This window comes from Oryctolagus cuniculus, chromosome 12 (genome assembly GCF_964237555.1).
Source record: "Oryctolagus cuniculus chromosome 12, mOryCun1.1, whole genome shotgun sequence".
NCBI classification, from domain to species: Eukaryota; Metazoa; Chordata; class Mammalia; order Lagomorpha; family Leporidae; genus Oryctolagus; species Oryctolagus cuniculus.
In genome coordinates, this window is record NC_091443.1 from 101,082,190 (window position 1) to 101,108,511 (window position 26,322).

At 51.7% G+C, this 26,322-nt stretch overlaps 1 protein-coding gene across 3 annotated transcripts in view; it reads left to right on the forward strand.

The window, feature by feature from the left end:
• Positions 1-17,098, forward strand: part of ZNF592 (zinc finger protein 592) — a 55,407-nt gene extending 38,309 nt beyond the window's left edge. For all 3 annotated transcript variants that reach the window (XM_051834234.2, XM_070054559.1, XM_070054558.1), the window contains 7 exons: positions 7,685-7,863; positions 12,771-12,947; positions 13,154-13,313; positions 13,421-13,711; positions 13,837-13,949; positions 14,419-14,554; positions 15,717-17,098. In XM_051834234.2, the coding sequence (XP_051690194.2) occupies positions 7,685-7,863; positions 12,771-12,947; positions 13,154-13,313; positions 13,421-13,711; positions 13,837-13,949; positions 14,419-14,554; positions 15,717-16,250 (1,590 nt within the window). In that variant the 3' untranslated portion in view covers positions 16,251-17,098. The remainder of the gene's footprint in view (positions 1-7,684; positions 7,864-12,770; positions 12,948-13,153; positions 13,314-13,420; positions 13,712-13,836; positions 13,950-14,418; positions 14,555-15,716) is intronic.
• The last annotated feature ends 9,224 nt before the right edge of the window (positions 17,099-26,322 follow it).

Genomic DNA, 26,322 nt, shown 5'->3' on the forward strand with positions numbered 1-26,322 from the left:
TGTCTTTGGCACAGTGTTCCATCTTCTAAAATCTGAGTGGGCAGAGGGCAGGGTATGGGGTCCCAGGCTGATGCCCTTTCTTTCCATCCTTTGTTCTCGCCTAAGTGGAGCCGGACAAGCGCGCCCCAGCCAGGGAGGGAGAGTGCCCGAGAAAGCCGCCAGGCTCCTCGCTGAGCCAGGCCCTCACAGAACCCTGCACCGAGTGTAGCTCTGAGTGTCAGGGGACTGTGGGGCTCGAGCTGTGGCGTCAGAAGCCAGTCTGGATGGCAGTTGGCCTGGGTTTCGCCGTGACAGTGCCCAGACTTCAGGCCACGCGTCCATGGCAGGGGCTGGGTTCCTTTCCAGAGCAGTGATGGTGGGACGGCGGGCGTGGGCCTTCTGTCTGCGTCCCAGGACCCTGCCCTGAAGTGAGTGCGGTCCTCCTGTGGCAACTGAAGCCTTTCTTCTCTCCTTTGCATTTCCCCCACTTTGCTGGGGCAGGATGTCAGCACAGATGGATTGTATTTTTCTTGTTGTTAAAGTTTTTATTTGACTATATGGTCATTATCACAGCTAACAAGATTAAAGTTAAGAGAGGCCGACGCTGCGGCTCACTAGGCTAATCCTCCGCCTTGCGGCGCCGGCACACCGGGTTCTAGTCCCGGTCGGGGCCGGATTCTGTCCCGGTTGCCCCTCTTCCAGGCCAGCTCTCTGCTGTGGCCCGGGAGTGCAGTGGAGGATGGCCCAAGTCCTTGGGCCCTGCACCCACATGGGAGACCAGGAGGGGCACCTGACTCCTGGCTTCGGATCAGCGTGGTGCGCTGGCCGCAGTGCACCAGCCACAGTGGCCACTGTAGGGTGAACCAACGGCAAAGGAAGACCTTTCTCTCTGTCTCTCTCTCTCTCACTGTCCACTCTGCCTGTCAAAAAAAAAAAAAAAAAAAAAGTTAAGAAGAATTCCTTAATATCACCTAATACAAGTCTATGTTCGCATTATCCCAGTTATGTCAAAATGTCTTTTTACAGTGGAGTTCAATTTGAGTCTGTATCCACACTTAGGGCACACATTCCATTTGTTTCTTATGTCTCTTAAGTTGCTGTCCAGAACAGTACCTCTTCCCACTGGACCCCTCCAGACCATCCCTTTAAAATGTTTATTGTTTGAAAGGCAGAGTTAGAGAGCGTGGAAGAGAGATCTCCATCTGCTGGTTCACTCCCTAAGTGGCCACAACAGCCAGGGCTGGGTTAGATTGAAGCCAAGAGCCAAGAGCTTCATCCAGGTCTCCCCCTGGGGCGGCAGGGGCCCACACACTTGGGTCATCTGCTGCTCTCTCAGGCACATTAGCAGGGAGCTGGATCAGACGTAGAAAAACTGGGACTCAAACTGGTACCCCACAAGCAGCAACCTAACCACTGCCCCACAACGCTGGCTCCCAGACCCCCTTTTCCACATTGCTGTTGACTTGTTGAAGAAACTGGATACACTGGAGTATTGGGGACAGTTCCGGGTTTCACTGATTGATTCCTCACACAAGTCGTTTCCCTTCTATCCTATGGTTTTTCTGATAAGGATTTGGCTGGACTCAGGTTCAGTTTGGCTGGGGGTGCAGGGTGTGGTGGTCTTTCTTTGAGGTTATATCAGGAGGCTAGAGTCCCTGGCTGTCTTACTTGCAGTGTTCTGAACTTGACCAGTGAGTATGTGTGGTGATGCTTTGTCTCTTCCTTTACCTCGTGATTCTAGCCATCAGTCAGTAGTCACTGCTCGGGTCTAATTTCACTAAGAGTTGCAAAAAGGTGTGTTTCTTTTCTTTAATTTTCTTTTCTTTTCTTCTTTTTTTTTTTTTTTTTTTAAAGATTTATTTATTTGAAAGGCAGAGTTACAGAGAGGCAGAGAGAGATCTTCCATCTGCTAGTTCACTCCCCAAATGGCCACAGTAGCTGCAGCTGGGTGATTTTGAGCCAGGAGCTTCTTCTGGGTCTCCTATGTGGGTGCAGGGACCCAATACCTGAGCCATCTTCCTCTGCTTTCCCAGGCACATTAGTAGGGAGCTGGATTGCAAGTGGAGCAGCTGGGACTGGAACCAGCACCCACATGGGATGCTGGTGCCGTAGGTGACGGCTTTACCCGCTGTGACACAGCACCAGCCCCGAAAGGGTGTGTTTCTAATTTGATTATTTCTCATTTATTAGGTAGAATTGTATATAAAATACCTTACTCTGAAATATAGTTTATGTTGGAAAATGGGGCAAATAGTCATTTGTTTCCTTTACTTAACAGTTTTCAGAGAAGTGAGCTGATGCTCTGACAATTTGAAAAGATGTTCTCAGATGTGAAATACACATGACCTGAGGTTTCCCTTTGTAGCCCTTTCTCGGTACACACTTGAGCAGTGTCCTGTGCATTCGCACCGTGGTGCAGCCATCTTCAGAGCACTTCTCATCTTGTACCGCTGGCACCCTGTGCCCGCTCAACACTGACCGCCCCGTTCTCCTCCCCGCAGCCCATGGCAGCCACGTTCTGCCTTCTGTCTCTCTGAATCTGACCACTGCAGGTACTATGCAAACATAATCCTACAGCATCTCTGGTGTTGTGACTGCCTTATCTCATGCCACAAGCTCCCATCCACGTTGTAGCAGGTGTCAGGACTTCCTTCCTTGTTCAGACTAGAGAAGATTCCATAATGTGTATGTACAACGTTTGCACATTTTGTTTCTCGGTTCATCATCTGTGGGTGGATACTTGGCTTGCTTCTCTGTTTAGCTATTGTGGATGATGCTAAGAACACAGGTGTACAGATATCTTTGGTCTCTTGCTTTCAGTTGTTTTGGGTATATATTGAGAAGTGGCTGAGTCACTTTTTTTTTTTAAACTTAATTTGAAAGGCAGAGCAAGATTGGAGGGTAAGGTATCTCATCTACTTACTTCCCAAGTGCCTGTGACAGCCAAGGGGTGGGGGTCAGGCCAAAGCAAAGAGCTGGGAACTCCATCCAGGCCTCCCTCCCACAGGGGTTGCAGGCACCCAAACACTTGAACCATCACCTATTTCCCAGAGTCTGCTATATCAGGAATCTTGAATCAGGAGTGGAACTCAGACTGAAGCCCATGTGCTCTGATAAGGAACGTGGGCATCCCAAGTGGCAACTTAACTGCCTGCTCTCACGTGGTAATTCTGTCATTAATTTTCTGAGCCAACGCCATACGGTTTTTCATAGAAATTATTTTATTTTCCATCAGCAGTGCACAAGAATTCGTTTCTTTTCCTCCTCACTAGCACTTACTATTTATTTATTTATTTAATAGTAGCCATCCTAGGGGCCAGCGCTGTGGCATAGCAGGTAGAGCTGCCGCCTGCAGTGCCAGTATCCCACACGGGCACCGGTTCAAGTCCTGGCTGCTCCACTTCTGATCCAGCTCTCTGCTGTGGCCTGGGAAAGCAGTAGAAGATGGCTCTGCCCTTGCGTGGGATGACCCGGAGGAAGCTCCTGGCTCCTGGCTTCAGATTGGTGCAGCTCCAGCCATTGTGGCCAATTGGGGAGTGAACCAGTGGATGGAAGACCTCTCTCTCTCTCTGCCTTTCTTTCTCTCTCTGTAACTCTGACTAATGGTATGAAGACACCTTTGCTATTTTTAGTGTTGGTATTATGATGAGCACACTGAGCGTACCATATCATGAACGCACTGTGTTTTTGTTATTTGTCATTCTTTTTGATGCCCAGCTTATCACATCTTTGTTCAGTGGGAGCCCCTTCAAGCTGGTGCCCATGTCTTTTTGACAAAACTCAGTAATTCTCAGGAAGAGAGGTACTGGGCCTGTTTCTTTGCTAAGCCTACAATCAGTCACTTTTGCAGGGAGCCAGCTCTTTTGTTGAGGAAAAGTGTTTGGAGGCCACAGTCTGGACACTAGGTGTGCTCCTTGCTCTTGGGCTTATCTTTGTTTCTGGGTCTTTTCAGTGGTCAGAGCTGGGAAATGCTTGAGTTGTTCTGATGCTCAAGTTTAAGATGGTAGAATTTTTATGTAACTGATTTTATACTGAAAATCTTGGCTCCTAAGATTTTCCTACTATGTACATGTATTTCAAAGTTATATTTACACACACACACAAGCATACATATACACATACATTTCAAATCCAACATTGTTCCTAACATTAGGATAACTGTGTGATGTTTAGCGTGTTCCCAGTTCTTTTTGCCCTTACAATATATCACACTGAGGGGTGAGCAATTTTGGTGCACAGATAAGCATCAGGGTGCTTGGGTTTGAGTCCCAGTTTGTATCTGATTCTGACTTTCTGCTAATGGACACCTTGGGAGGCAGCAGGTGGTGGCTCAAGTACCTGAGTCCTTGCCACCCACCTGGGAGACTCAGATGGAGTTCCTGGCTCCTGGTTTCAGCTTGGCCCACTAAGGGTGTGTGTGTGTGTGTGTGTGTGTGTGTGTGTAAGTCCCTGGGGATCATTTTTTTTTCTTCTATATAGTTATGTCACCAACTTGATATATATTTAGATGACCTGTTTTTAAATTTGTTTTTATTTATTTGAAAGGCAGTTAAAGAAAGGGAGAGACAGAGATACCTTCCACCCGCTGGTTCATTCTCCAGATGGCCACAATGGCCAGGACTGGGTCAGGCCAAAACCAGGAGCCAGAAGCTCCATCTGGGTCTCCCACTTGTGCTACAGGGGCCCAAGCACTTGGGCCATCTTCAGCTGCTTTCCCGGGCGCATTAGCAGGGAGCTGGATCAGAAGTGGAGCAAATGGGACTCAGACTGGCACTCATGGGGATCCTGGCTTTGCAGGTGCTGGCTTAACCCACTGAGCCATGATGCTGGCCCTCTGTTTTCAAATTCTAGGTGATCTTTTGTTCGTAGTATTTACTTTCATAGCTACAAGTATGACAGGTGCATTCAGTGAATCTTCCTTCCTCCGTAGGTAACCATTGTTACTCATTTTTAATTTTTTTCACATTTAAATACAATAATTTACTTAAGTGAAAGAGAAGCAAATCCCACTTGAGTTCGTTGTTTTGACCCCCTCCACCTCCAGCATCCCCCTTTGGAGAACTGCTAGAAGATAGTAAAGACAGACTTGTGCTACAGAACCCGTGATTGCCCAGATCAGGCAGTGGGGTGGGTTAGAATCATGCTAATAATCAGTGGCAGGAAATCAAAGGAACAAAAGAAAAAACTGATAAAATAACACGCTCTGCCAGTAATCCACAAATGACTACAAATTAGTTATGCATGAGTGAATTTTTCTTTCTTCAGTTATCAAGTAGAAGGATGGCTTTACAAAATAATGTGAGATATGATTGAATGGAGTTGCTCTCAAAACTTTTTTAGGCCTGTGCCACCATAGCTCAATAGACTAATCCTCCGCCTGTGGCACCGGCACACCAGGTTCTAGTCCCGGTCGGGGCGCCGGAATCTGTCCGGTTGCCCCTCTTCCAGGCCAGCTCTCTGCTGTGGCCCAGGAGTGCAGTGGAGGATGGCCCAAGTGCTTGGGCCCTGCACCCCATGGGAGACCAGGAGAAGTACCTGGCTCCTGGCTTTGGATCAGTGGATCAGCGCGGTGCGCCGGCCGTAGCGGCCATTGGGGGGTGAACCAACAGAAAAAAGGAAGACCTTTCTCTCTCTCTCTCACTGTCCACTCTGCCTGTCAAAAAAATAAAAAATAAAAAAACATTTTTTTAACTTAAACCTTTTATTTAATGTATACAAACTTCATACTTTCATATTATACAAATTTAGAAACACAGTGATTCTTCCCACCCTACCCCTCCTCCTGCCCGCACTCATTTTTTATTTATCCCAATGTGTGTGTGTGCGTGCATGCATGCGTGCGTGTGTGTCTCTTACACAAGACATAACATGCTGCAACTAAAATAGACACTTAAAAGAAAAACCAGAATTTTTTATTGTGCAGTGTCCCAGGCGTATGTGAAAGTGGAAAGGTCAGTACAGTGAACCCCCTGTGCTAGCGAGCCATCCGTGGGCCGTCTGGCTTCAAGTGTTTCTGTTCTGTTCTTCTCTGGTGGGCGGATTATTTTTGAACAAGTCCCGGCAGCCCCATGTGTGAGTATTTCAGTCTGTATCTCTAAAACAGGGGTGCAGAGCCTTTTTTTCTGTCAAGGTCCATTTATTTGGATATTTATAACCTCATTCACAGGCCATACAAATTATTGATGTAAAAATTAACTGGCTTTGGATTTATTGAATTTCAAGTCCTGCCCGCAGTTGCCTTGGCAGGGCCAGATTTAGCGGGCCTCACACGGCCCTCAGGTGGACGCTCCCCACCCCTGCTCTACAAGATGAAGGGGTTGGGCTGGTGCTGTGGTCTGTGTAGTAGGCTAAGCCTCTGTCTGCCACGCTGGCATCCGACATGGGTACCAGTTCGTGTCCTGGCTGCCCCTCTTCTGATCCAGCTCTCTGCTTATGGCCCAGGAAAGCAGTAGAAGATGGGGCCCAAGTACGTGGGCCCCTGTACCCATATGGGGGACCTGGAAGAAGCTCCTGGCTCCTGGTTTCAGATTGACCCAGCTTTGGCTGTTATAGCCATTTAGAGAGTGATGGAAGACCTTTCTCTGTCTCTCCCTCTCTCTGTATCTCTGCCTCTTAAATAAAGAAATAAAATCTTAAAAAAAAAAAAAAAAGATGAACAGATTTTCTTCAAAACATGTAAACATTGTATTACATCTAAACATTAATTATAATTTCTTATGATCAGATTTTGATGTCAATTTTCCTAATATTGTCCTTAATTTAATGGTCAGTTTTCTCTGGATCATCTCATTTCTTTTTACTCGTGGCTTGTTTGAATCAGGATCTGAATACGGGCTGCATATTGCAACTGGTTGAAAATATCTCTTAAAACTCTTTTCATCTGTAAGTTCCCTTTTTCTTTGTGCCCTTTTTCCCCCCTGCTACTTAACTGAAAAAATTGGATTGTTTGGCCCCACATTCTGGAATTTGCTGATTCAGGCAGAAATCTTTGCCTGTCCTCCCCTAACAGTCTGTCCCTCTGAGCAACTCATATGACCCCAGCTCAGGGCGGGTATGCAGGTGTCCCCCTTTACTGAGAACTTGGAAGGGGCCTATCCAGGCCCAGTCTGTTGCTGTCCCACTGTGGGCTCTCTGGGCTCTGCCTATTTGTGCATCAGTGCTGTGTAACCTGCCCTGGCCTGAGGTCGGTGGTATACTTAGCTATGGCTCACTGTGCCCCACAGAGGGGGCCCAACATGTTGGGGGAATGGAAACTGGCAAGCCACTTGGTCTGAGCCAGGGCTTTCTGAGTGCCCCCCAGGGAGGCTCAGGTCCATTCTGGAAGTTTTGAGTCCCCATATGAGAGGCACCGGGCAGGTCCCCCTCACTAGGTCACTGCTGAGGCCCAGGGGTGTCTGGCAGTGCAGTGAGGTCCTAGAGTTGGAAGTGCTGTGGCCCTTGAGAGGCAGGGCTGGGCTTCTGCTAAGCCAGAGGAAGGGGAAGTGTGCAGCCCTGGAGGTAAAGAGGGGAAGTAGAGTCTGGCAGGCACCACCTGCCTGCGCGCCAGTGCCACTCTTGAGTGAGGGTTGGGGCGGGGGGGAAATCATAGAGTCACTGGAGAGTTGGAGGAGACAGTGGTTGGGAGGGGCCGTCCTGACAGTGTCCTGGAACAGGAGCCAGGGCCTGCAGCACCTGTGTGATCTGCTTTCTTGGTGTTCTTTCCTAGACTTGCCAGGTGTGCCAGATGCTGCTGCCCAACCAGTGCAGTTTCTGTGCCCATCAGCGGATTCATGCACACAAGTCCCCCTACTGCTGCCCGGAGTGTGGGGTCCTCTGTCGCTCTGCCTACTTCCAGACCCACGTAAAGGAGAATTGCCTGCACTATGCCCGCAAGGTGGGCTACAGGTGGGTGCTGTCTGGCTCACTGTCCTGGTGTTGCCCAAGGGGCTGGTCCTTGTCCTAGGCCAGAGCTCATCTCAGACTGAGGTTTGGTCTTCAGAGGCCAGGGCGCCAGCCTGATAGGTTGGGGACAGACACTACTCACTTTGTAGAGGACAGGAAGAGCAGGAAAGAATTAGATATTTAAAGAGGACCTTCTAAGGGAAAGGTTTTGAGATTAGCATATTAACACTTTGTTAATTTCTTAAGGTGCATAAATTTGAATTGCTCACAGAGTCATCGTGTTTGGCTTACTAAAGTACTATTCAAGAATCAATTTACTAATTACAGGACCTTTGCAGTGCTCTCGGTTTTGTTGATAAATGGGGCTGTCTAAGGTGCAACTCAAAAGAGCTCCCCTGTCTTCATTGTGGTTGCTTTTTGTCAGTTTGTGAGAAACAGGAAAAAACCCAAGAATGGAAAAAGCGATCAGCCTCGTAGCAAACCCAACAAGACTCTGATGTGACCCTGTGTCTTCTCCATTGCGTCAAATATGCACAAGAAGTGGTTGATTTCAGGAAAAAGATCAAAGTGGCGGAGAAAACTCTGCAAAGCTCATTGATCTGTAACTTCTACCTTGACCCAGTTAGGTCTCCTGGAACTGATTTACTACACCTGGGAGTTCCTGCTTTATCATTTTCACTTCTGACAATTATTTCTGACCAAATTTTGGCATCGAGATGTTTTTGGTTGACTTCCTCTGGCTTTTGTGTGCACCACTGTCTTTCGCATCCCCCTGGATGCCCAGAGTGCCAAGATGAGCTTGCCCTCGAGGGGACTTCAGTATGGTGGTCATGGCAACTCAGGTGAAGGCCTAGGGGGCGTCATCAGGGACTGCAGGAGGTTTCTGGGCGGAGGAAAAGGGAGAGCGCATCTGGCAGTGGCACGGGCAGGGACCCCAGGAAGCACCGAGGGGTTGGAGGAGTGGTGTGCCAGCCTGAACTGGGGGAGCTGACGGAGGGCAGGCCACGCGAGACCTTGCACACCTTGGCGGATGTCTTGGCTCTGTCCAGACAGCAGAAAGGTGTGCACTGGGAGCTTCAGCAGGATCATCCTGGGCTGACGTGTGCATTAGTGAAGGGCAAGACCGGGGGCTGCCCCACAGGCGGGCGATGGTCCAGGAGAGATGCGGAGGACTTCCGCAAGGCGAGGCCTTGGACATGGAGGAAAGGTAGATATAAGAGGGGTCTAGGAAGTGAGGGTGTGAGGAATAGCGGAAGGTTAGAAAAAGAAAAGAAAAACAAACCTGACCAATCCAGGTTTCTGTCTTGCTGTAAGAGAAATCTCGTGTCTACCACGACTCTCATCCTCCCAGCCCCCAACAACTACTTCCTGTCCCATAGATTTGCCTCTTCCGTACATCCCACCTGAATGGAATAACAGTTTGCAGCCCTAGCGTGATGTTTTCAGGGCTTCTCCGTGTTGTCGCCTCTCTTGGTATTTCATTCCCTTTCACGGCTGAGGTTTCCCTGTGGGTGTGGTTTCTAGTTCTTGGGCTGTACACCTAGGAGCGGAGTCTGTGTCAGGTGTGACTGTGAGTGTGACATTTTGAAGAACTGCAGGACTGGGCTCCAGCACAGCTGTCCCGTTTCTATGCTCCCATGGCAGTGTGTGAAGGCCTGGGATTCTTCTCCACATCTTTGCCAGTAGTCTGTTGTCTGGCTTTCGGGTTGTCACCATCCTTGGAGATGACAAGTGCTGTCCTTCTGTGGCTTTGATTTCCATTTCCCCGCCAGGTAACAGTGTCGAGCGTCTTCATGTGCTTATTGCCCAGTTGCCTCTCTTTGGAGAAATATCTGTTCACATCCTCTGTACATTGCTCTAATTGGAGTATTAGTTGTCTTATTTTTTGAGTGTAAGAGTTCTTTATATGTTATAGGTATACACCTCTGTCTCTTAGTAAATTCTCAGAAGATACCCTTGTTCCATTTCATTGTGCTGTACTGCAGAGTTTTACAATCACTACTTTAGGTTTTGTATTGTTTTTGCTTTTTCTTGAAGACTGTTATAAACAGTCTGTACAATGTATATGTACATAATTTATATGTATTTTATGTAAAAGGTACGTGTATACTTTTTATATATTTTAGAATTTTTGTAAGTTATCTTACTCTTTGTCGATGATTTGGGAAGTAGCCAGTGATATCAAAAGGAAATGAGTTTAAACTGTTTTAATAAATATGAGGGTACTTCAAAAAGTTCATGAAAAGTGGAATTCAAAGACTAGTTCATTTTGGTGCATAGATTTTCATGCATAGCTTTTTCATAACATGTATTTCCATTAACTTTTGGAAGACTGTTCATGTTATTTTCTTATTTGTGATTAATTGGCAAATATTAAATATTTTACATCTCTTCACACTTTTTCATTAGTTTCCTGCACTGAGGCTATTTTGTATGTCCTCAAATGGCTGCAACAGCCGGAGCTGGGCCGATCTGAAGCCAGGGGCGTGAATTTTCTTCTGGTTCTCCCACGCGGGTGCAGGGACCCAAGGACTCGGGCTATCCTCTACTGCTTTCCCAGGCCACAGCAGAGAGCTGGATTGGAAGTGGAGCAGCCGGGACTTGAACTGCTGCCCGTATGGGATGCCGGCAGTCCAGGAGGCAGCTTTACCCACTAGGCCACAGCGCCTGCTCCATATGTTCTTACTTTTAATTAAGCTTCTCAGAGAAAATCTGCTGGATAAATGGAATGGATTTTCAATGACATTGAGAAAAGTGTATTTACGTGGTTTCGGCAGGAGTTTGGTCAGATACCCACTTAAGGGATTTTTCTTTCAGACACCCACTTAAGGGATGTAATTTATCTATTTGAAAGGCAGAGTAACAGAGGGGGGAGAAAGAGAGAAATATTCCATCCCCTGACTCACTCCCCAAATGCCACAACACCCAGGGAATTCAAGTCCACGGGCCGTCTGCCGCCTTCCAGGCATGTTAGCAGGAAGCTGCTTTGGAAGCACAGAGTATCTGGAACTCAATATGGGATGCAGGCATGACAGCAGCAGCTTAACTTGCTGTACCACAACACATGCCCCCAAACCAAGTTGTTTTTTCTTAGATGTATTAGTATGAAAGGTGTGCAAAGAGAGAGAGATACCGTGTACTGGGTAGACACCCTAAATGCCCACAACAGCCAGGGCCGGGCTAGGCTGAAGCCAGGAGCCAGGAACTCCAGCCTGGTCTCCCATGGGGGTGGCAGGAACCCAGCACTTGTTCCGTCATCTGCTGCCTCCCAGGTGTGTTAGCAGAAAGTTGGGTTGGAAGCACAAAACAGTTGAAATTCGAACCTGCACTCTCATGTGGGATGTGGGTGTCCTAAGTGGTGGCTTATCCCGCTGTGCCACAGTGCCCAAGCCTCAAGGAATTCTTAAGGGAGCCACGTCCTTTCAGTAAAGCAGCAACCTTCTAGTGCCTACTGGGATGTCAAGGTCACAAGCACTGGCGATACTGCAGCAGAAGGAAGAAAAAGGGGCTAGTAGGGAGTCTTGCAAGGGATTATGGGCAGGAAGAAACACTGAACAGGAGGGACTAGGGACTTGAAGGATTTAAGTTGGCATGGAAGACAGTTGTATGTTTCTCTGATATTGGAAAAAAGGAAAGGCAGTATTTATTGAGATATTTTGAAGTTGAAAGAAGAGTTCCAGGCCAGCGCCACGGCTCACTAGGCTAATTCTCGCCGGCACCCCGGGTTCTAGTCCCGGTTGGAGCGCCAGTTCTGTCTTGGTTGCTCCTCTTCCAGTCCAGCTCTTTGCTGTGGCCAGGGAGTGCAGTGGACGATGGCCCAAGTGCTTGGGCCCTGCACCTGCATGGGAGACCAGGAGGAAGCACCTGGCTCCTGGCTTCGGATCAGCGCAGTGTGCCGGCCGTAGCAGCCATTTGTGGGTTGAACCAACAGAAGGAAGACCTTTCTCTGTCTCTCTCTCTCTCACTCACTGTCTAACTCTGCCTGTCCAAAAAAAAAAAAAAAAGAAAAGAAAAAGAAAGAAAAGAAAAGAAAGAAGAGTTCCAGATAGCCTCAATTTAAAAAAATCTTCAAAGACAATTTTTTACTTCATTTACTCATACGTGATAAAAATATATATCTATGAAGCCAAAGAAAATACAGATTGGTAGGGATAAAAAGAAAAAATGATCCCTCATTCACTCAGGAGACCTGGCGCTGAGTTGCACAGCCAGAGCGGTGCCAGGTGTGTGTGGGTTTGGAGCACTGGGAGTATGGCCAGTGCAGCTAAGGAACTGAACCTCTTCTGTTGGTCTGACTGAGTTACCTTTAGGTAGCCCCACGGACAGCACAGCAGTAGAGCGCAGCCCTCGTCAGCCGAGTTCTGGTGGACAGCGCTGCCCTGGAGCGTCTCTTCCTGGGCTTGAGGGGCTGCTTGTTTCCGTGGGATTTTCGTTAGAGGGAGCGTAGCGCTTCCTGGCTGAATGTTTTGTTAGGGACTGTCCCTGCTTGTTCAGTGCCCGTCTGTGGGAAGGCACAGGCTCTTGCAGCCTCCCTCTGAACTGGCTTTTGGACTTGTGCAGCCGCTTGGCTTGAATGGAGGCTGTTAAACCACTTTCCTCGCTCTCAGCTCCCGCCGACTTCTCTTACGTGGGCTTTGAGCTTGTGTCTTGCAGGAAAATATCCTCTAGCCAGTGGACCAGGGTGGACGGGGGTGTGTGTGTCTGTCCCCTTCTCTAGCAGGCTCTGGTGGCCAGGTCGGGCCGTGTCGCAGCAAGGAGGCTCTCAATGTATATGCAGGAGAGGGGATACTGAATGCTTGGGAGTGGAGAGGATCCCTGGGGTGGCTCTGTCCTGCCTTCCATCCCCCTCTGGCTCTTCACACCACCACACCCCGCCGACCTCCCCCCACATCTACCTGTCTGTTGTATAGGTGCATCCACTGTGGTGTCGTCCACCTGACCTTGGCCTTGCTCAAAAGCCACATCCAGGAGCGACACTGCCAGATCTTCCACAAGTGTGCATTTTGCCCCATGGCCTTCAAGACTGCCGGCAGCACTGCGGACCACACCGCCTCCCAGCACCCCAGCCAGCCCCACAAGCCCTCCCAGTGAGTGCACTCCAGGAGCAGTAGGCTCGGGGCTGGACCAGGGAGCCAGGGCTAGCGGTAGAGGTGCTGGAGCCTGCTAAGGACATCCTGAGGCGGGGGGCAGTAGAGCTTTCCCAGAACCGGCCCGGGTTCAGAGTGGGGTGGAGGCTGGGTGGCTCTGCCGGCAGAGCCCAGGCCACCTTGTGTCCTGGGGCTTGTCTCGTCAGGCTCATTTATAAGTGCTCCTGTGAAACGGTCTTCAACAAGAAGAGGCACATTCAGCAGCATTTTTACCAGGACGTCAGGGAGGCACAGGCGAACGTCTTCAAGTGCCCTGAGTGCCCACTTCTGTTCCTGCAGAAGCCGGAGTTAATGCAGCACGTCAAGGTGGGAGGCCTGGCGAGGAGGCTGGGGCGGGCACCCGCTTCAGGCCGAGGGTCTGACTCTGTGCATCTTTCCCCTGCCCAGTCAGTAATCGCTCTCCCCATCCCCAGAGCACCCACGGTGTTCCCCGGAATGTGGACGAGCTGTCGAGCCTCCAGTCTTCAGCGGACACGTCCTCGGGCCGCTCCAGCTCCCGCGTCCCCACCACCGAGTCCCCAGCTGCTAGTGTGGCTGCCAGGGGCAGCTCCCTGCCCTCGGGCCGCTGGGGCAGGCCGGACGCCTATCGCAGGGCTGAGGCCAGACCCCGGCTAAGGAGCACCGGCTGGACCTGCCAGGAGTGCCAGGAGTGGGTTCCCGATCGGGAGAGCTACGTTTCCCACATGAAAAAGAGCCATGGTCGGGTAAGCGCAGTCCCCTGGTCACACACAGCAGGCTTCCGGGCGACCTGGACGGGGTGGACACTGTGGCTGAGAAAGACGCACCCCGGACTCTCCGGTTCTGATGCGCCGTTTCCTCCTCCCCGCAGACGATGAAGCGGTACCCGTGTCGGCAATGTGAGCAGTCCTTCCACACCCCCAACAGCCTGCGCAAACACATCCGCCACAGCCACGACACTGTGAAGAAGGTCTACACGTGTGGGTGAGTCCCGGGGTGCTGCTGGGCCCCGGACGCCAGAGGGCCCCTCTGCTGTGAGATGAGTTTCTAACTGGACAGACAGGGCGGCTTCCGTCAGTTCCTGAGCCGCCTCCGCCTCACTCTCTGGGCCTGGGCTGCATGATGGGGAAGGGCCCTGAGGCTCAAGAGGGGCAGCAGTGATGTGGCCGTGCACCTCTCTGGTGACGTCTGCCTGCGCCTAGGATGTGCCCTGGCCTTTTCACACTGACCACTCGCCCCGTACTGGGGCTTCTGGGCCGAGATCATGCTGTGGGCCAGGTTCTAGCAGATGTGTGTTCTGATTGGTGGTTGGCAGCCACCTTGGTGGAACAGCAAGCCTTGGCCAGCCCGAGGGCGCACTTTTTGCCCGTGCCAGACTCCCGCTGCTGCGTGTGGAGAGCCCTGTAGGGGCCTGGGGTCCAGGCCTGGCTGACCTGGGCGACTGCTTTTGCAGGTACTGCGCAGAGGATAGTCCCAGCTTTCCCCGACCCTCGCTCCTGGAGAGCCACATCAGCCTTATGCACGGTATCCGAAACCCTGATTTGAGCCAGACATCCCAAGTCAGACCCCCGGGTGGACATTCCCCTCAGGTGAGTGGGGGCGGCCTGGGGCTGGAAGAGTGTCAGCGGGGGCTCCAGGGAGTGCATACGTAGCTGTGGCCACAGGGCAGCAAGAGCCACGCTGTCCCGCCATGTGGGTCAGTCTTGTAGAGGGCGGGGACAGAGACCCGCGAGGCAACACGTCGGCCTTCATGGCTAGTTCCCCGGCACCTGTGTGCACGCTCTGCCGAGTGGGCACGTGCTCACCACCATCCTCTTTCTGCCCCGCAGTGAGAGAGGCAGGGGTGGCAGGATTGTGTGGCTGGGGGAATCATGGCCTAGTCATCCCCTGTCCCCCAGGCTAGTTACGGGACAAGCCAGTCCCATGTCCTCATCCGCATTCCATGCCCATTCCCATTCTGATGAACTGGAGCAGCCTTGTTTCCCCTCACTGTGGCTCCCCATGCGTGTCCGGCAGGTCTGGCAGAGCAGTCCAGCAGGTCTGGGAAGCCCTGAGATTTGCCTGGCCGTGCAGCGTTGCGCTGTCAGCGAAAGCCCGTTCACATGTGGGTGGGGGTATCAGCTGACCTCTGGTGACCTCTGTTCACAGTGAAGTGTGCATCGTCCCCTCTGCCTGAAGCGTGCACACCCTTCGATGCAGTAGTCTTGCCCCTAGGGTTACATGTCAGACAGCTTTGGCCTGGGGCACGAAGAAGTGTGCCCGAGGGCATTTGCCGCAGTGTGGTGTGCAGGGACGAGGACAGAACTTAGCAAATGCCCGCCAGTGGGCACTGCCATGCCCACAGTGGGTTTGTGTGCCGCTGGCTGCCCGTGGTGCTGGTGGGGATGAGCTCCGGGAAATGGGCAGGAAGACAGCTGAAGAAGTGTGCATGGGACGCTGTTCTCAGAAGACAGTGGATTCGGTTTTGTGTGCATATAGGATCTCTCAGAAGCCACGGGCTAGTATGTCCTCTCTGGATGTCAGGGATGGGGAGGAGGGGCCTAGTCTTCTCTGTACCTTCCCGTGCCTTTGGAATATTGCACCACATGCATGTATCCCATTAGAGAGCAAAGAACGGAGGCAGCTGAAACCGAAGCCAGTGTTCTGGGCTGGGGCGCATCTGGCCTGGGTGACACCAGCCTTGATCCCTCAGCTACCCCGGCTGTGTCCAGGGCGTGGCCTGGCCTCTGCCTACACTGTCTTTCCTTTCAGGTGAACCATCTGAAAAGACCGCTCAGTGGAGCCGGGGACGCTCCAGGCACCAGCAATGGCGTTACTGTCTCTTCTACCAAAAGGCACAAGTCCCTTTTCCAGTGTGCAAAATGTAGCTTTGCCACAGACTCGGGGCTCGAGTTCCAGAGCCACATACCTCAGCACCAGGTGGACAGCTCCACAGCCCAGTGTCTCCTCTGCGGCTTGTGCTACACCTCCGCCACCTCCCTCAGCCGCCACCTCTTCATTGTCCACAAGGTGAGAGACCAGGAGGAAGAAGAGGAGGAGGAGGAGGCAGCCGCGGTGGAGGTGAAGGTGGAGGCCGCAGAGCCAGAAGAGGGCTCCGGAGAGGAAATGTCTGTGGAGACGAGAGAGAATGGACTGGCGGAGGGTGCTGGCGAGCCTTTGTTGGTGGGTGCAGAGGCAAGGAGACCCCTGGGCCCGGCCCCAGAAGAGGACGCTACCCGAGATGCTCAGAGCCAACCCCAGGCCTCTCAGGACCGCGACAGCCCTGCGCTCTCCCCTCAGGTGTGACCGGAGGCCCTGCAGTGTGTGCGCCTCCACCTGCCGTGTAGACCATGGGGAGTAAAAGGCTCTGGCCCAGTGTGAGTGTGGCCGGCTGTGCCCTGAGCTGCAGGTGCTGGGTGTCTCCAGCCCCACAAAATGTGGGGTTGCTGGGGACCCTCTCGGCTCTGAATTTGCTTCGGTTATTTATGGCTTTGTGCTGCTTCTTGGAATCCCGACTCTTGTCTGTGTCCTTCCAGCCCCAGGCCGCTTGCGTGGCCCCACCCCAGTGCTGTCAACTTGGCTCGGAAACCCCTCAGCCGCTGTGCTCTCTTGGGAGGTTCCCTGCTTGCTGCCTTCAGCCGGGGGACTCCTCGGAGCTCTGTGCCTGCAGACTCCAGCCCTCCTTCCTCCTACCCTGAGCAGGGGAACGAGGGCTGCTGCTCCAGTCTCTCTGGGAAAGCTCTGCCCAGCCTGGCTTGGCGAGGGTCCTTAGTCGCCCTGTCCTTCCTTCTTGTCCTCTCCGATTCTTCTCTCCACAAGTAGTCCTGAGAACGGATTGTCACCTTGGCGCATCCTGTCTCGGTGGGGGAGAACTTGGGTAGTACACCTGTCTGGAATGGGGAGAGCAGGAGGTGTGGCCACGGCAGGCCCTGGGAGGCAGAACCGCCAGCAGGAGCTGTGGGTGGACCTCGTTCTGCTGCTGTTCGGCCTTTTCCTGCCAAGTGGGGTTTGGGGCACGCAGACCGTGGGATATTTGTATTCTTGCTCCTGTGCCATTAGAGGGGCTGCCACCCCAGGCAGGTCAGCCCCTCGTCCTCTTGGCTACACTCATGTTGCTCAGACTATATTTCAAATAAAAACATCTTCTTACCGTGCAGGTAGGCTCTTGTATTCCTCTCCCAGTGAGCCTGGCCCTCCCCAGACTTAGTTGTGCCGCCTTGGAGGAGGACAGTGCCTCCTCCTGTCCGTGGAAGGTCCTCTCCACCTCCTGAGCTTGTGGGTAACAGACCAGGAGCCCCATGCTGCTTGGTTCTCCAGAGGCCTGGTGAAGGGCTTAGGGAGCGTCTCAGTGCTAATTAAGCCACCCGCGAGGTCCCCGGGCGAGCAGCTTTAGGGCCTATTGAAGTGTTCTTGGCACCTGCATCTTCCTTACAAATGGATTTTCAGACTGGAAGAGCCTTTACTGGTGAGGGAGGGAGAGGAAGGATTCTATAATTTTCTCACAACTTTCATGAGGCTTTGGTATTGCCACTGCCATGGGGACCTCAGAACTGGGGTTAGACTCGGGAAGCCGGGTGTCTTGTCACTGATGGCAGAGTTAGGGCCTGTCCAGGCTCGAGGAGCAGGCTGGGGCTGTCCTGTGCTCTGACCTCAGACCCAGGTGCATGGTGCTGGGCCCAGCAGGATCCAGCGCTGGGGAGAGGACTGGGTGCTGGCTGGGGTCTTAGAGGTGCTCTTTCAAGGGAAGCACTGAATGTCAATTAAAAATTAAGCCAGGTAAATATGCATGACCTTTTCCCAATTGGAAAAAAATTGCATTTTTCCCTCTATCAAATGCCAGATTTTTAATGGAAATGCTAATGGAAATGCTAGTGGAGAAAGGTTAGTGCTTGCCTTGGTTGCAGAGCGATGCTGGCTGGCTGGCTGCACCATGTTAGTGGCAAGGCTGCCGCCGCCTTGCTTCCCATGTAGTGAGGGCATGCTGGGACGACTTGCAGCTGCCTGGAAAGCCAGAGCGAGCCCCGACTTAGCTGTGGTCCCTTCCCCAATTCCAGTTGCGGGGGTCAGCCCTGTACCCTGGATCTCTTCACAGGAACAGGTTCTAGTGACGCTGATAGGAGGGTTTGAAACAGACAGCTGAACTCCTTCTTGCTCAGAACAGTGGTAGCTGGAGCCGGGCTGTGGTGGGCAACACCGCGGGTCTGACCACATCTCTCCTTCCCGGAGCGGTGCGGGGTGAAGGAGACTGAGCTACTTCTGGGGAAACCTGGCTCACGGCCTGGGGTCTGCCCTGGACCAGCTCTGAGCGAACCCACTGACCTTACCAGCCCTTCCCTTCAAAATGGAACTAGTCTTTGCAACCCGCCTGAGATGGGGAACGTGGGGGTTCTTTATTGGGCCGTAGGGCATGCATGGAGCGCGGTGCCCAATGCCTGCTGGGTTGGCCTGGCACCCCTGCCCGTTACTTTGTACTAGCGATGGTTACAGCATTTGAAGCCCTGCTCATGTGCCCAGCATCTTGCTGAACGCTTCCTTACTGATTCTTTCATTCGGTCCTCAAAAGTTCACAGTTGCCCTCTGTCTTACAGAGAAGAAAACCAAGGGACCTCACTGCGCCAAGCCCGCCCCCTACTATGCTGCCTTAGTGAGCAAGGCTGGCCACCGGCCTGGCTACTCTTCCTCCCACACCGGGTACCGCACAAGGGCCAGATTCTCTCTGGGGTCCATCCGCGCCTCATCACCCCAAGGGAGGCCCCTGAAGTGTAGGACAGCATCTTTGCACCCTTTCTTTCTCATTGGGGTTCATCTTGCCACGGGAAGACCGTCCGGCCAAGGCTGCCTAAACCTGCGCAGGAGCACACGGCTCCCTCAGAGCCCAGTGTGTTCAGGTTTCTTTTTCGAGCTGTTGTTTAATGGTTGTGTTATCATGTGTCGTCATCAGACAGTGCTTGCTGGAACAAGCACTTACCCGCACGTCATGCTGCCGTGAAGGCTCTGCTGATGAAGTTAACCAGATAAGATCCTGCCCTTGTAGAAACTACAGTTTAATATGCTCGAAGGCTTCACAAATGACTAGTATTTATTTTCTGACTGCTTTATCTTTGTAAACTGATATGCTGAATTACTATATGCTAATTGTTGTAGGGAGAACTTTCCCCTTCTGTAAACAGTCTAATTTTTCTTTTAAAAAAAAAAAAAAACCTCACAGTTGTGGCTCAGCAGGTTCCACACTTGGCCCTCCCCGAGCCTGAGGAACCTGTGCCCTGTTCAGCACCGTGTCTTCAGCACCAGGCAGTTTCTTTTACTTTTTGTTTGTTTGTTTTTGGAAAACTCACAGCATATACCTGGTAAGACACTCAGCAGTACAAAAGTCATCTCCAGTCCCCTTGTCAGAATTAATCACTGTTATCCCTATCTTGTGTATCCTTCCAGAGCGATTCTATGCATTTACAAGTTTATAAATATGTATATTTATATATCTATTTTTAATACAAATGGTAGCATTCTCTACACAGTGTTCTGAAGCTTGCTTTTTTTTTTTCCCACTTACATAGTATTTTGGAGATTATCTCACACTGATGCCCTGGGTCAGGGTAGTTCCTTCAAAGCTCTTAGCATAGGTTCCTTGTAAAAATAATGGTTTGGAAACATGTACAGATGAGTGAGCGAATGTGTGCGTGAATGAATGACCCTATCGCAGCTGTGGCTACAGAGTTCTCGCAGGGTCTGACCTGGTCCAGATGGGCCCTTCTGGGGTCTTCTTCATCCCCCATCTTTTCTGGGGGTCCAGGTTCACTCTCTCCACTGACAGATGCCTCGGCAGCGTTAGGAGCTGGCCACAGGAAGCCCTGGGCCCCTGGAGGGAAGACAGTGGGGATGAAGAGCCAGGGACTTTTTCTTATTGGAAAATGACTGAACGTCATCAGAGGAGACTAAAGCACACATTGACGACCTCCACCCAGCGTGTTGCTGCGGTTCTCATTTCTGCACGTCGCTTTCCAGTCCCCGTGCAGCATCTTCAGAATTCACCATACGGCCACGGCAGGGTCAGTGGCTGCCACTGACATCTCTGCACGGCCACATGCAGGCGTCGTCACACTCATTCTCTTAGCCTCCCAACAGCCCTCTACAAGATAGGAACCTTATTCCTTTGGAGACAGTGAAGTTGGGGTCAGCGTGGTTGAGTGACCTAACCTAAGGCCACAGAACTGCTGTTTACACTCAGGTGTAACCACCACGGTAACCTCTCTGATTTTGTGCCCTGTTTGGTCCAACTTAACATTATGTAATGGGCATATGCCATGTTGCTACATAGCCTTTAAGTCATCATTTTCAATAACCGTGGGGCAGGCATTTGGCACAGCAGTTTATCGGAGTGCCTGGGATTTCAGCTTCCTACTCATGTGCGCCCTGGGAGGCAGCAGGTGATGGCTCGAGTGCTTGGGTCCCTGCCACGCACAAGGGAGACACAGATGGAGTTCCTGGTCCCCCGCCTTGTGTTGTGGGGGGGTGCATTCGGGGAGTGTACCAGCATATGGGAGACTCTGTCTCTCTGACTCAAACATTTTTGAGAGACTGTAATCACTTTCATCCGCCAGATTGACCTAATTAATTATTTCCTGCTTAAAACGTATAAATCCCTCAGTTCATCAGTGCAATGCAGAATTATTTCCTCGGGAATTTACCCCTCTTTTTTCTTGGGTGGACTCCCCGGCAGTGTGCTCCAGTGGAGAAAGCTAACCCCCGGAGATGGAAGCCCTCCGTTCCAGTCTGTAACAAAGCATCCTGGTCGCTCTTGGCCTTGGTGCTGTCAGCTGGGGGGTGTGCTTTGTTTTTTGGGGGAATCCTGAACCTGGCTAAATTTGATCTTCTCATTGCTGGGTATGTTCATGTCAAAATAGTGGAGACCTACCCAGGGCAAGAACTCTTCCTGTATTTCCTCTTTTGCTTAACTGCTTTATTTCCTTTCAGCCTAGACATACACGAACATGGGAAGGAGCCCTCCCACTCAGCCTTGTGTTTTAACTTCCATTGTACTTACAAATATAATTTACAGATATAAATGTATTTCTACATTCGCAGAGAGAGTGAGTTCTGGCTTTCTTAGGAGTACCTATTCTGACTTTGGTCAGGCAGGCCTTATCAAGTTTTGAACTATCTGCCTACATGATAATTCCCAGCCATCTTCACATCCTTCTGTCACCCAGGCATTTTTTCATAAAGGACCTAGGTCCCAGTGAATTCTTAACCCATTATGTCCCATCGTCCATATAGAGGACACCTATGAAAACGTAAATGGAGCAATAAAGATACCACTTACGGTCACTTTGCATCTGTGTCAATTTCGTTGCACTATTTGCAGAGTTGAAGAGTTGGGACTTAGTGGGTAAAGTGAGTTCATTAAAACTCATATTTTACCGTTTGCAGTTTTAAATTGTTTTTTGTGTATGACAACTAAAAATCAAAAACCCACAAAGATATAATTGATTCTTTGAAAAACAGAGCACAAAAGGATGTGATACGGGCACGTAAGTTGATGCCACAGTGAGTGCTCAAGTGACAGTCTGGCACCTGCTTCCTGGGCAGACATGGGGTTGTGTAGACCATGACTCACATAATCCCATAGCCTCTGCCTCTATTCTCCATGAAAATGGGGACAGCTGGTATGCTTTTGGTGTTTGAAGAGTGAGTAGGTGGCTCTTCAATATGGCATTCTTTTAAATGGGAAGCCCCGCACTGTCTCCAGGCTTTCCTTTTCAACTGTAGCTTAGTCCACACAATTCCTGTTTAGCCTTGGGGTTTTCTAGGCCACAGACTGATTTGAGTGCAATCCCTCCCTCTGCCCCTGCCCCCCCCACACACACACCAAGATCCACTGTGCACAGAAGGCTGCAGGCTTGGGGCATCTGGGGGGGTGGTGGTGGTGGGAGGGGCTGCCTCTGGAGAAGCTCTTTGCCTTCTTCCCCAGACTGGTCTTGGCTATGATTTGAAAATGAGGAAAAGAAGACGATGGGGAGGGGAGAGAAGAGGAGGAAGTGATGGCAGGGAAAGGGAGAGTGACCCAATGGAGGGCTTGGAACCTGAGACCAACATAACTGACTCAGGACGGTGACAGGGGTGGCGCTAGTGAGCTCAGGAGGGGAGGCAGTGGCACAGTTCGTCAGCCCATGGGTGAGCAGTAATGGCGGCAGCTATCTCATTTTTTTAAAAAAATAATGAGAAAATAGAGATGTTGAAGAAAGAGAAGGCTGAGACACAGAGTTCCTGAGAAAAAGTCTGGAGAGGGAGGGAAGAGACTGGCTCACCTGCAGGAAGACCACGAGAGTCCTGGACAGCTAGGGCCTTTCCCAGACAAATGCTGCTATGGGATTTGTGTCCTGGGATTTGCTGCCGCCTGACCACAGAGTCACCCTCTCATCTAAGGATGGTGTCTGCATGTCTGGTGGTCAGGTGTAGACTCAGACACCTGAGGCAGCTCAACCTTTGGGCTCCAAATTCCCCTTCCAGTCCAACCAGACTCAGGAGTGGCTTCCGGTTACCAGGAACCCCTTAGTTGGAGTCTGCTTAACTCAGGCACAGCGGCAGCCCTATCTCCAGTCCCTGGATGGGAGGTGCCAGAGCGACAGGGCCCAGAGTCTCCACCCTCCTGGACGGGAGAGCAGACACGCCGCCAGGGGGCTGCAGTGCCACCGGCAGGGGCAGCTTGCAGCACAAGACAGGGTTTCTATTTTTGGGTTTTGTTGGGTTCAGAGCTAAGACCTTACTAGAATGAGTAGAATCAAGAGGAAAACAAAGGAAGCTGGAGACAGTGGACAGGTATGGAGTTAATTTGTCATGCCGGTGACAACCCACACTGAGATGGGCCAAGGTCTGCAGAGCTCTGAGGACTGGTTGTGGGAGCTGATGAGTCCCCTCTGTCCGACCCCTGCCCCAGGTCTCTGCCACTGCTTGTGGGAAAGGCCACCTCAGTGTGAGTCCACACGGATGCTGAGAAAAGCAAAACCGGATCAGGCAGGTCTGCTGGCCACAAGGAGGGTCAGAGCTAGACTCCACTCTGCCCTAGAAAGCTCACTCGCGGAGCCCGGCTGTCACCGGCCCAGCAGCTCCAGGGCCTCTAGAGAGGCTCATCCTGCACAGAATGAGGCTCTCGGGGTCGTGTCACACAAAGGGCTACTCGGGGACTGTGACGTGTCATCAAGAAAAGAGACGCCTCAGGATCTCTCTCCGCACCTGTGGAGGCTGCTGCATGGAAAAGGAGTTCAGACTCATGGGATTTGACTCAGGACAGGAGGCAAACCCAGGTGAAAGGGGCTTCCTGGAGGAGGAGGCTGGCATCCCTGTACAGGCTGGGCCCCAGCAGGGCCTGCCACGGCAGGGTGGAGAAACAGGTGGACAGGATACTTAGTGACGGCCGGGTTCCCATTCTGCCTGTGTTTTTTTTTTTTTTTTTTTTTTTTTTTTTGACAGGCAGAGTGGACAGTGAGAGAGAGACAGAGAGAAAGGTCTTCCTTTGCCGTTGGTTTACCCTCCAATGGCCGCCGCGGCCGGCGCACTGCGGCCGGCGCACCGCGCTGATCCGATGGCAGGAGCCAGGAGCCAGGTGCTTTTCCTGGTCTCCCATGGGGTGCAGGGCCCAAGCACCTGGGCCATCCTCCACTGCACTCCCGGGCCACAGCAGAGAGCTGGCCTGGAAGAGGGGCAACCGGGACAGAATCCGGCGCCCCAACCGGGACTAGAACCCGGTATGCCGGCGCCGCTAGGCGGAGGATTAGCCTAGTGAGCCGCGGCGCCGGCCTTCCATTCTGCCTGTTTTTCATAGTTACAGCCATATGTACTTCTCACCTTGCCCTGCTCCAGGTCAGGGGACCAACTCTGGCCTCCCGTACCCCACATGAACCCCCAGGAAGCGGCATCTGGCTGTGCTTGTTGGTGGGCTGGCTTGGGCCCTGGGCTTCAGCTCTAGCTGTCGAGCTGTGGTCAGGAGGCCAGAGTCCGCACTTTATAACCCAAAGCTGGTAACCCGTTACTGCTCGACCATTTGCCCTGTCCCCCTTGGGTTCCTCTGAGGAGTCTGGTAGCGAAGGGGAGGGTAAACGTCTCAGGGAAGAGCAAACACCTGATCCTCCTTGGGCTGTGGGGAAGAAGGCCGGCAGGCGAGGTCAGAGCGGTCGGAGCAGGGCTGCCCAGAAAGCCCTGAGTTTGGGAGTCCCAGAAAAGAATGGTGATTCATTTTGAAGCAGAAGTTAGAACAGAGATTATATGGACAGCCTGTCTTTCAGAGGTGATGTTCTTGCCTGATGGTCTCACTTTTACCAGTTTTTTTTTTTATTATATTTTAATTATTTGAAAGTCAGAGAGACAGAGACAGTGCCCATCATTGCTTCATTCCCCAAATGCCCACAGTAGCCAGTGCTGAACTGGGGCCAAGGCCAGGAGCCAGGGGCTCAATCCATGTCTCCCACTTGGGTAGCAGGGACTCAATTACTTTTGCCATCACTGCTGCTTGCCAGGATGTACGTTAGCAGGAAACAGCTGGAGCTGGGACTGAAACCCAGGCACTCCAGTACACGACATGGGCGCTTTAACTCTCAGGCCAAACACCCACCCCTACTTTTCCCTGTATAATGAAGGAACAGTTGACCATGGCAAGTGAAGAGGCAATGGAGGTAGAGGCTGGGATCCAGTTTGGAGCAGTTGCCATAGTGGAAGGAAGGGGTCAGCTTGGGAGAATGTAAAAGGATTGCCGAGTTGCCTGGACTGGACTCAGGTGAGAAACCAGAAATGTTGGCTCTCCCTGGAGCAAGAAGCAGCCACAGCCAGACTGCAGCTTGGGAACCAGCAAGGCAAACCAAGTACAAGGTCAAGGGGCAAGTGAAATGAGATCCCCGGGGGAAAGTGAAGTTGATGTTATTGTCCATTCCACACTGTGCCTGTGTGCATGCGGAGATGGGGGAGTGGAGGATAGACAAGAGAAACCAGGGAGGAACGAGAGAGAGAGAGAGAGAGAGAGAGAGAGAGAGAGAGAGAGAGAGAGAAGGGGGAAGGCAGGCATTTGGCTTTGCCATTAAGATGCCTGCACCGAACATCGGAGTGCCTGATGCTCCTGACTCCACCTTCCTGCTAATGTGCATGCTGGGAGGCGGCAGTAATGGCTCAAGTAGTTGGGTTCCTGCCACTGATGAGGGAGACTGGGATTGGGTTCCCAGCCTAGGGCTGTTGCAGTCATTTGGGGGAGTGAATCAACAGATGGGAGTTTACTCTCTGTGTCTGTCTCTGTGTACCTCAAAGCAAAAGACATACTCTAAAGTTTGGGGGGAAATGTGGAGGGGAAGGAGTGTAGAGGTTGGGGTGGAGAAGAGCCTGAAGTTTGGGGGTCGCCCTAAAGTCGAGGGCAGGCTTGGGAGGTGGAAGGATAGCAAGGTGGAGGAATTCATGGTGACATGGTTCGAGTGGTGGACATTTGATTGGGCTGCTTAAGGGGAGTCTTGGGGAGGATGAGGTCAACAGCCCTGCTGTCAGAATGCCGGCTGAGTCATCAGGATGACCTGGGGCACAGCGACACTCGATGTGGGTCGGCCATTCCATTGTTTTTAATAAATTCAGGTGGCAGATGGCAAGAAGCGTGGATGATGCCCCGATAGCTGATAGATGCTGGGGTTAAAGGTTGAAAATGTACACTATGAAGGAGGATGGGTTTTCCCCTTTGAATTTTGTTTGCATTGGAAGAGCAAGAGCCGAGTCAGAAGGGGGAGAGGTGGGACCTAGTCAGTCATGTTCAGTGACAGCAGGCTGGGTGGCTGGGCTGCGGTGTGCCCCAGCACCAAGCAGCTTCCCCTGTTGCGCTGAGTCCCTACACAGCAGCCCAACATTTTCCTACCGCAAGGACTCTGTTTACTCTGGGGTCCTGGGAAGTTCAAAACAACCAGAAGATGGGATCCTGGCACCAATAACAAATTCCTACAGTGCTTCATCGGTCCTTGTATTTCACAGCAAACACTGGTGCCTTGTGCAGCGTTCTTTCCCAGTGCAGAACCACAGCATGTGTTCCCCTGGGTGCTTTCAGCGCCCTGCACAAACCCCCCAGCAGAGGATTTATGGCGACGCTGTTTCCAGCTTGCCTTCAGACTTGGGAGGTTCCTTAGGCAAAGATTATGACTCAGTCACTCTGTGCCCTCAGCACCTGGCATAACGCCTGGCATGGAGTGGTTAGTAGTCACTGAATAAACACTTGTGGAATGAACGGCTGTGAGCTTTAGGAACATAAATGGCATGCCACACTCCCCTTCACAAAGGAGGAGGCTAAAGTTCAGGGTGGTATCCACTTGCCCCTGAACTTTAGCCTCCTCTCCCAACATTTATTTATTAATTAATTAATTTA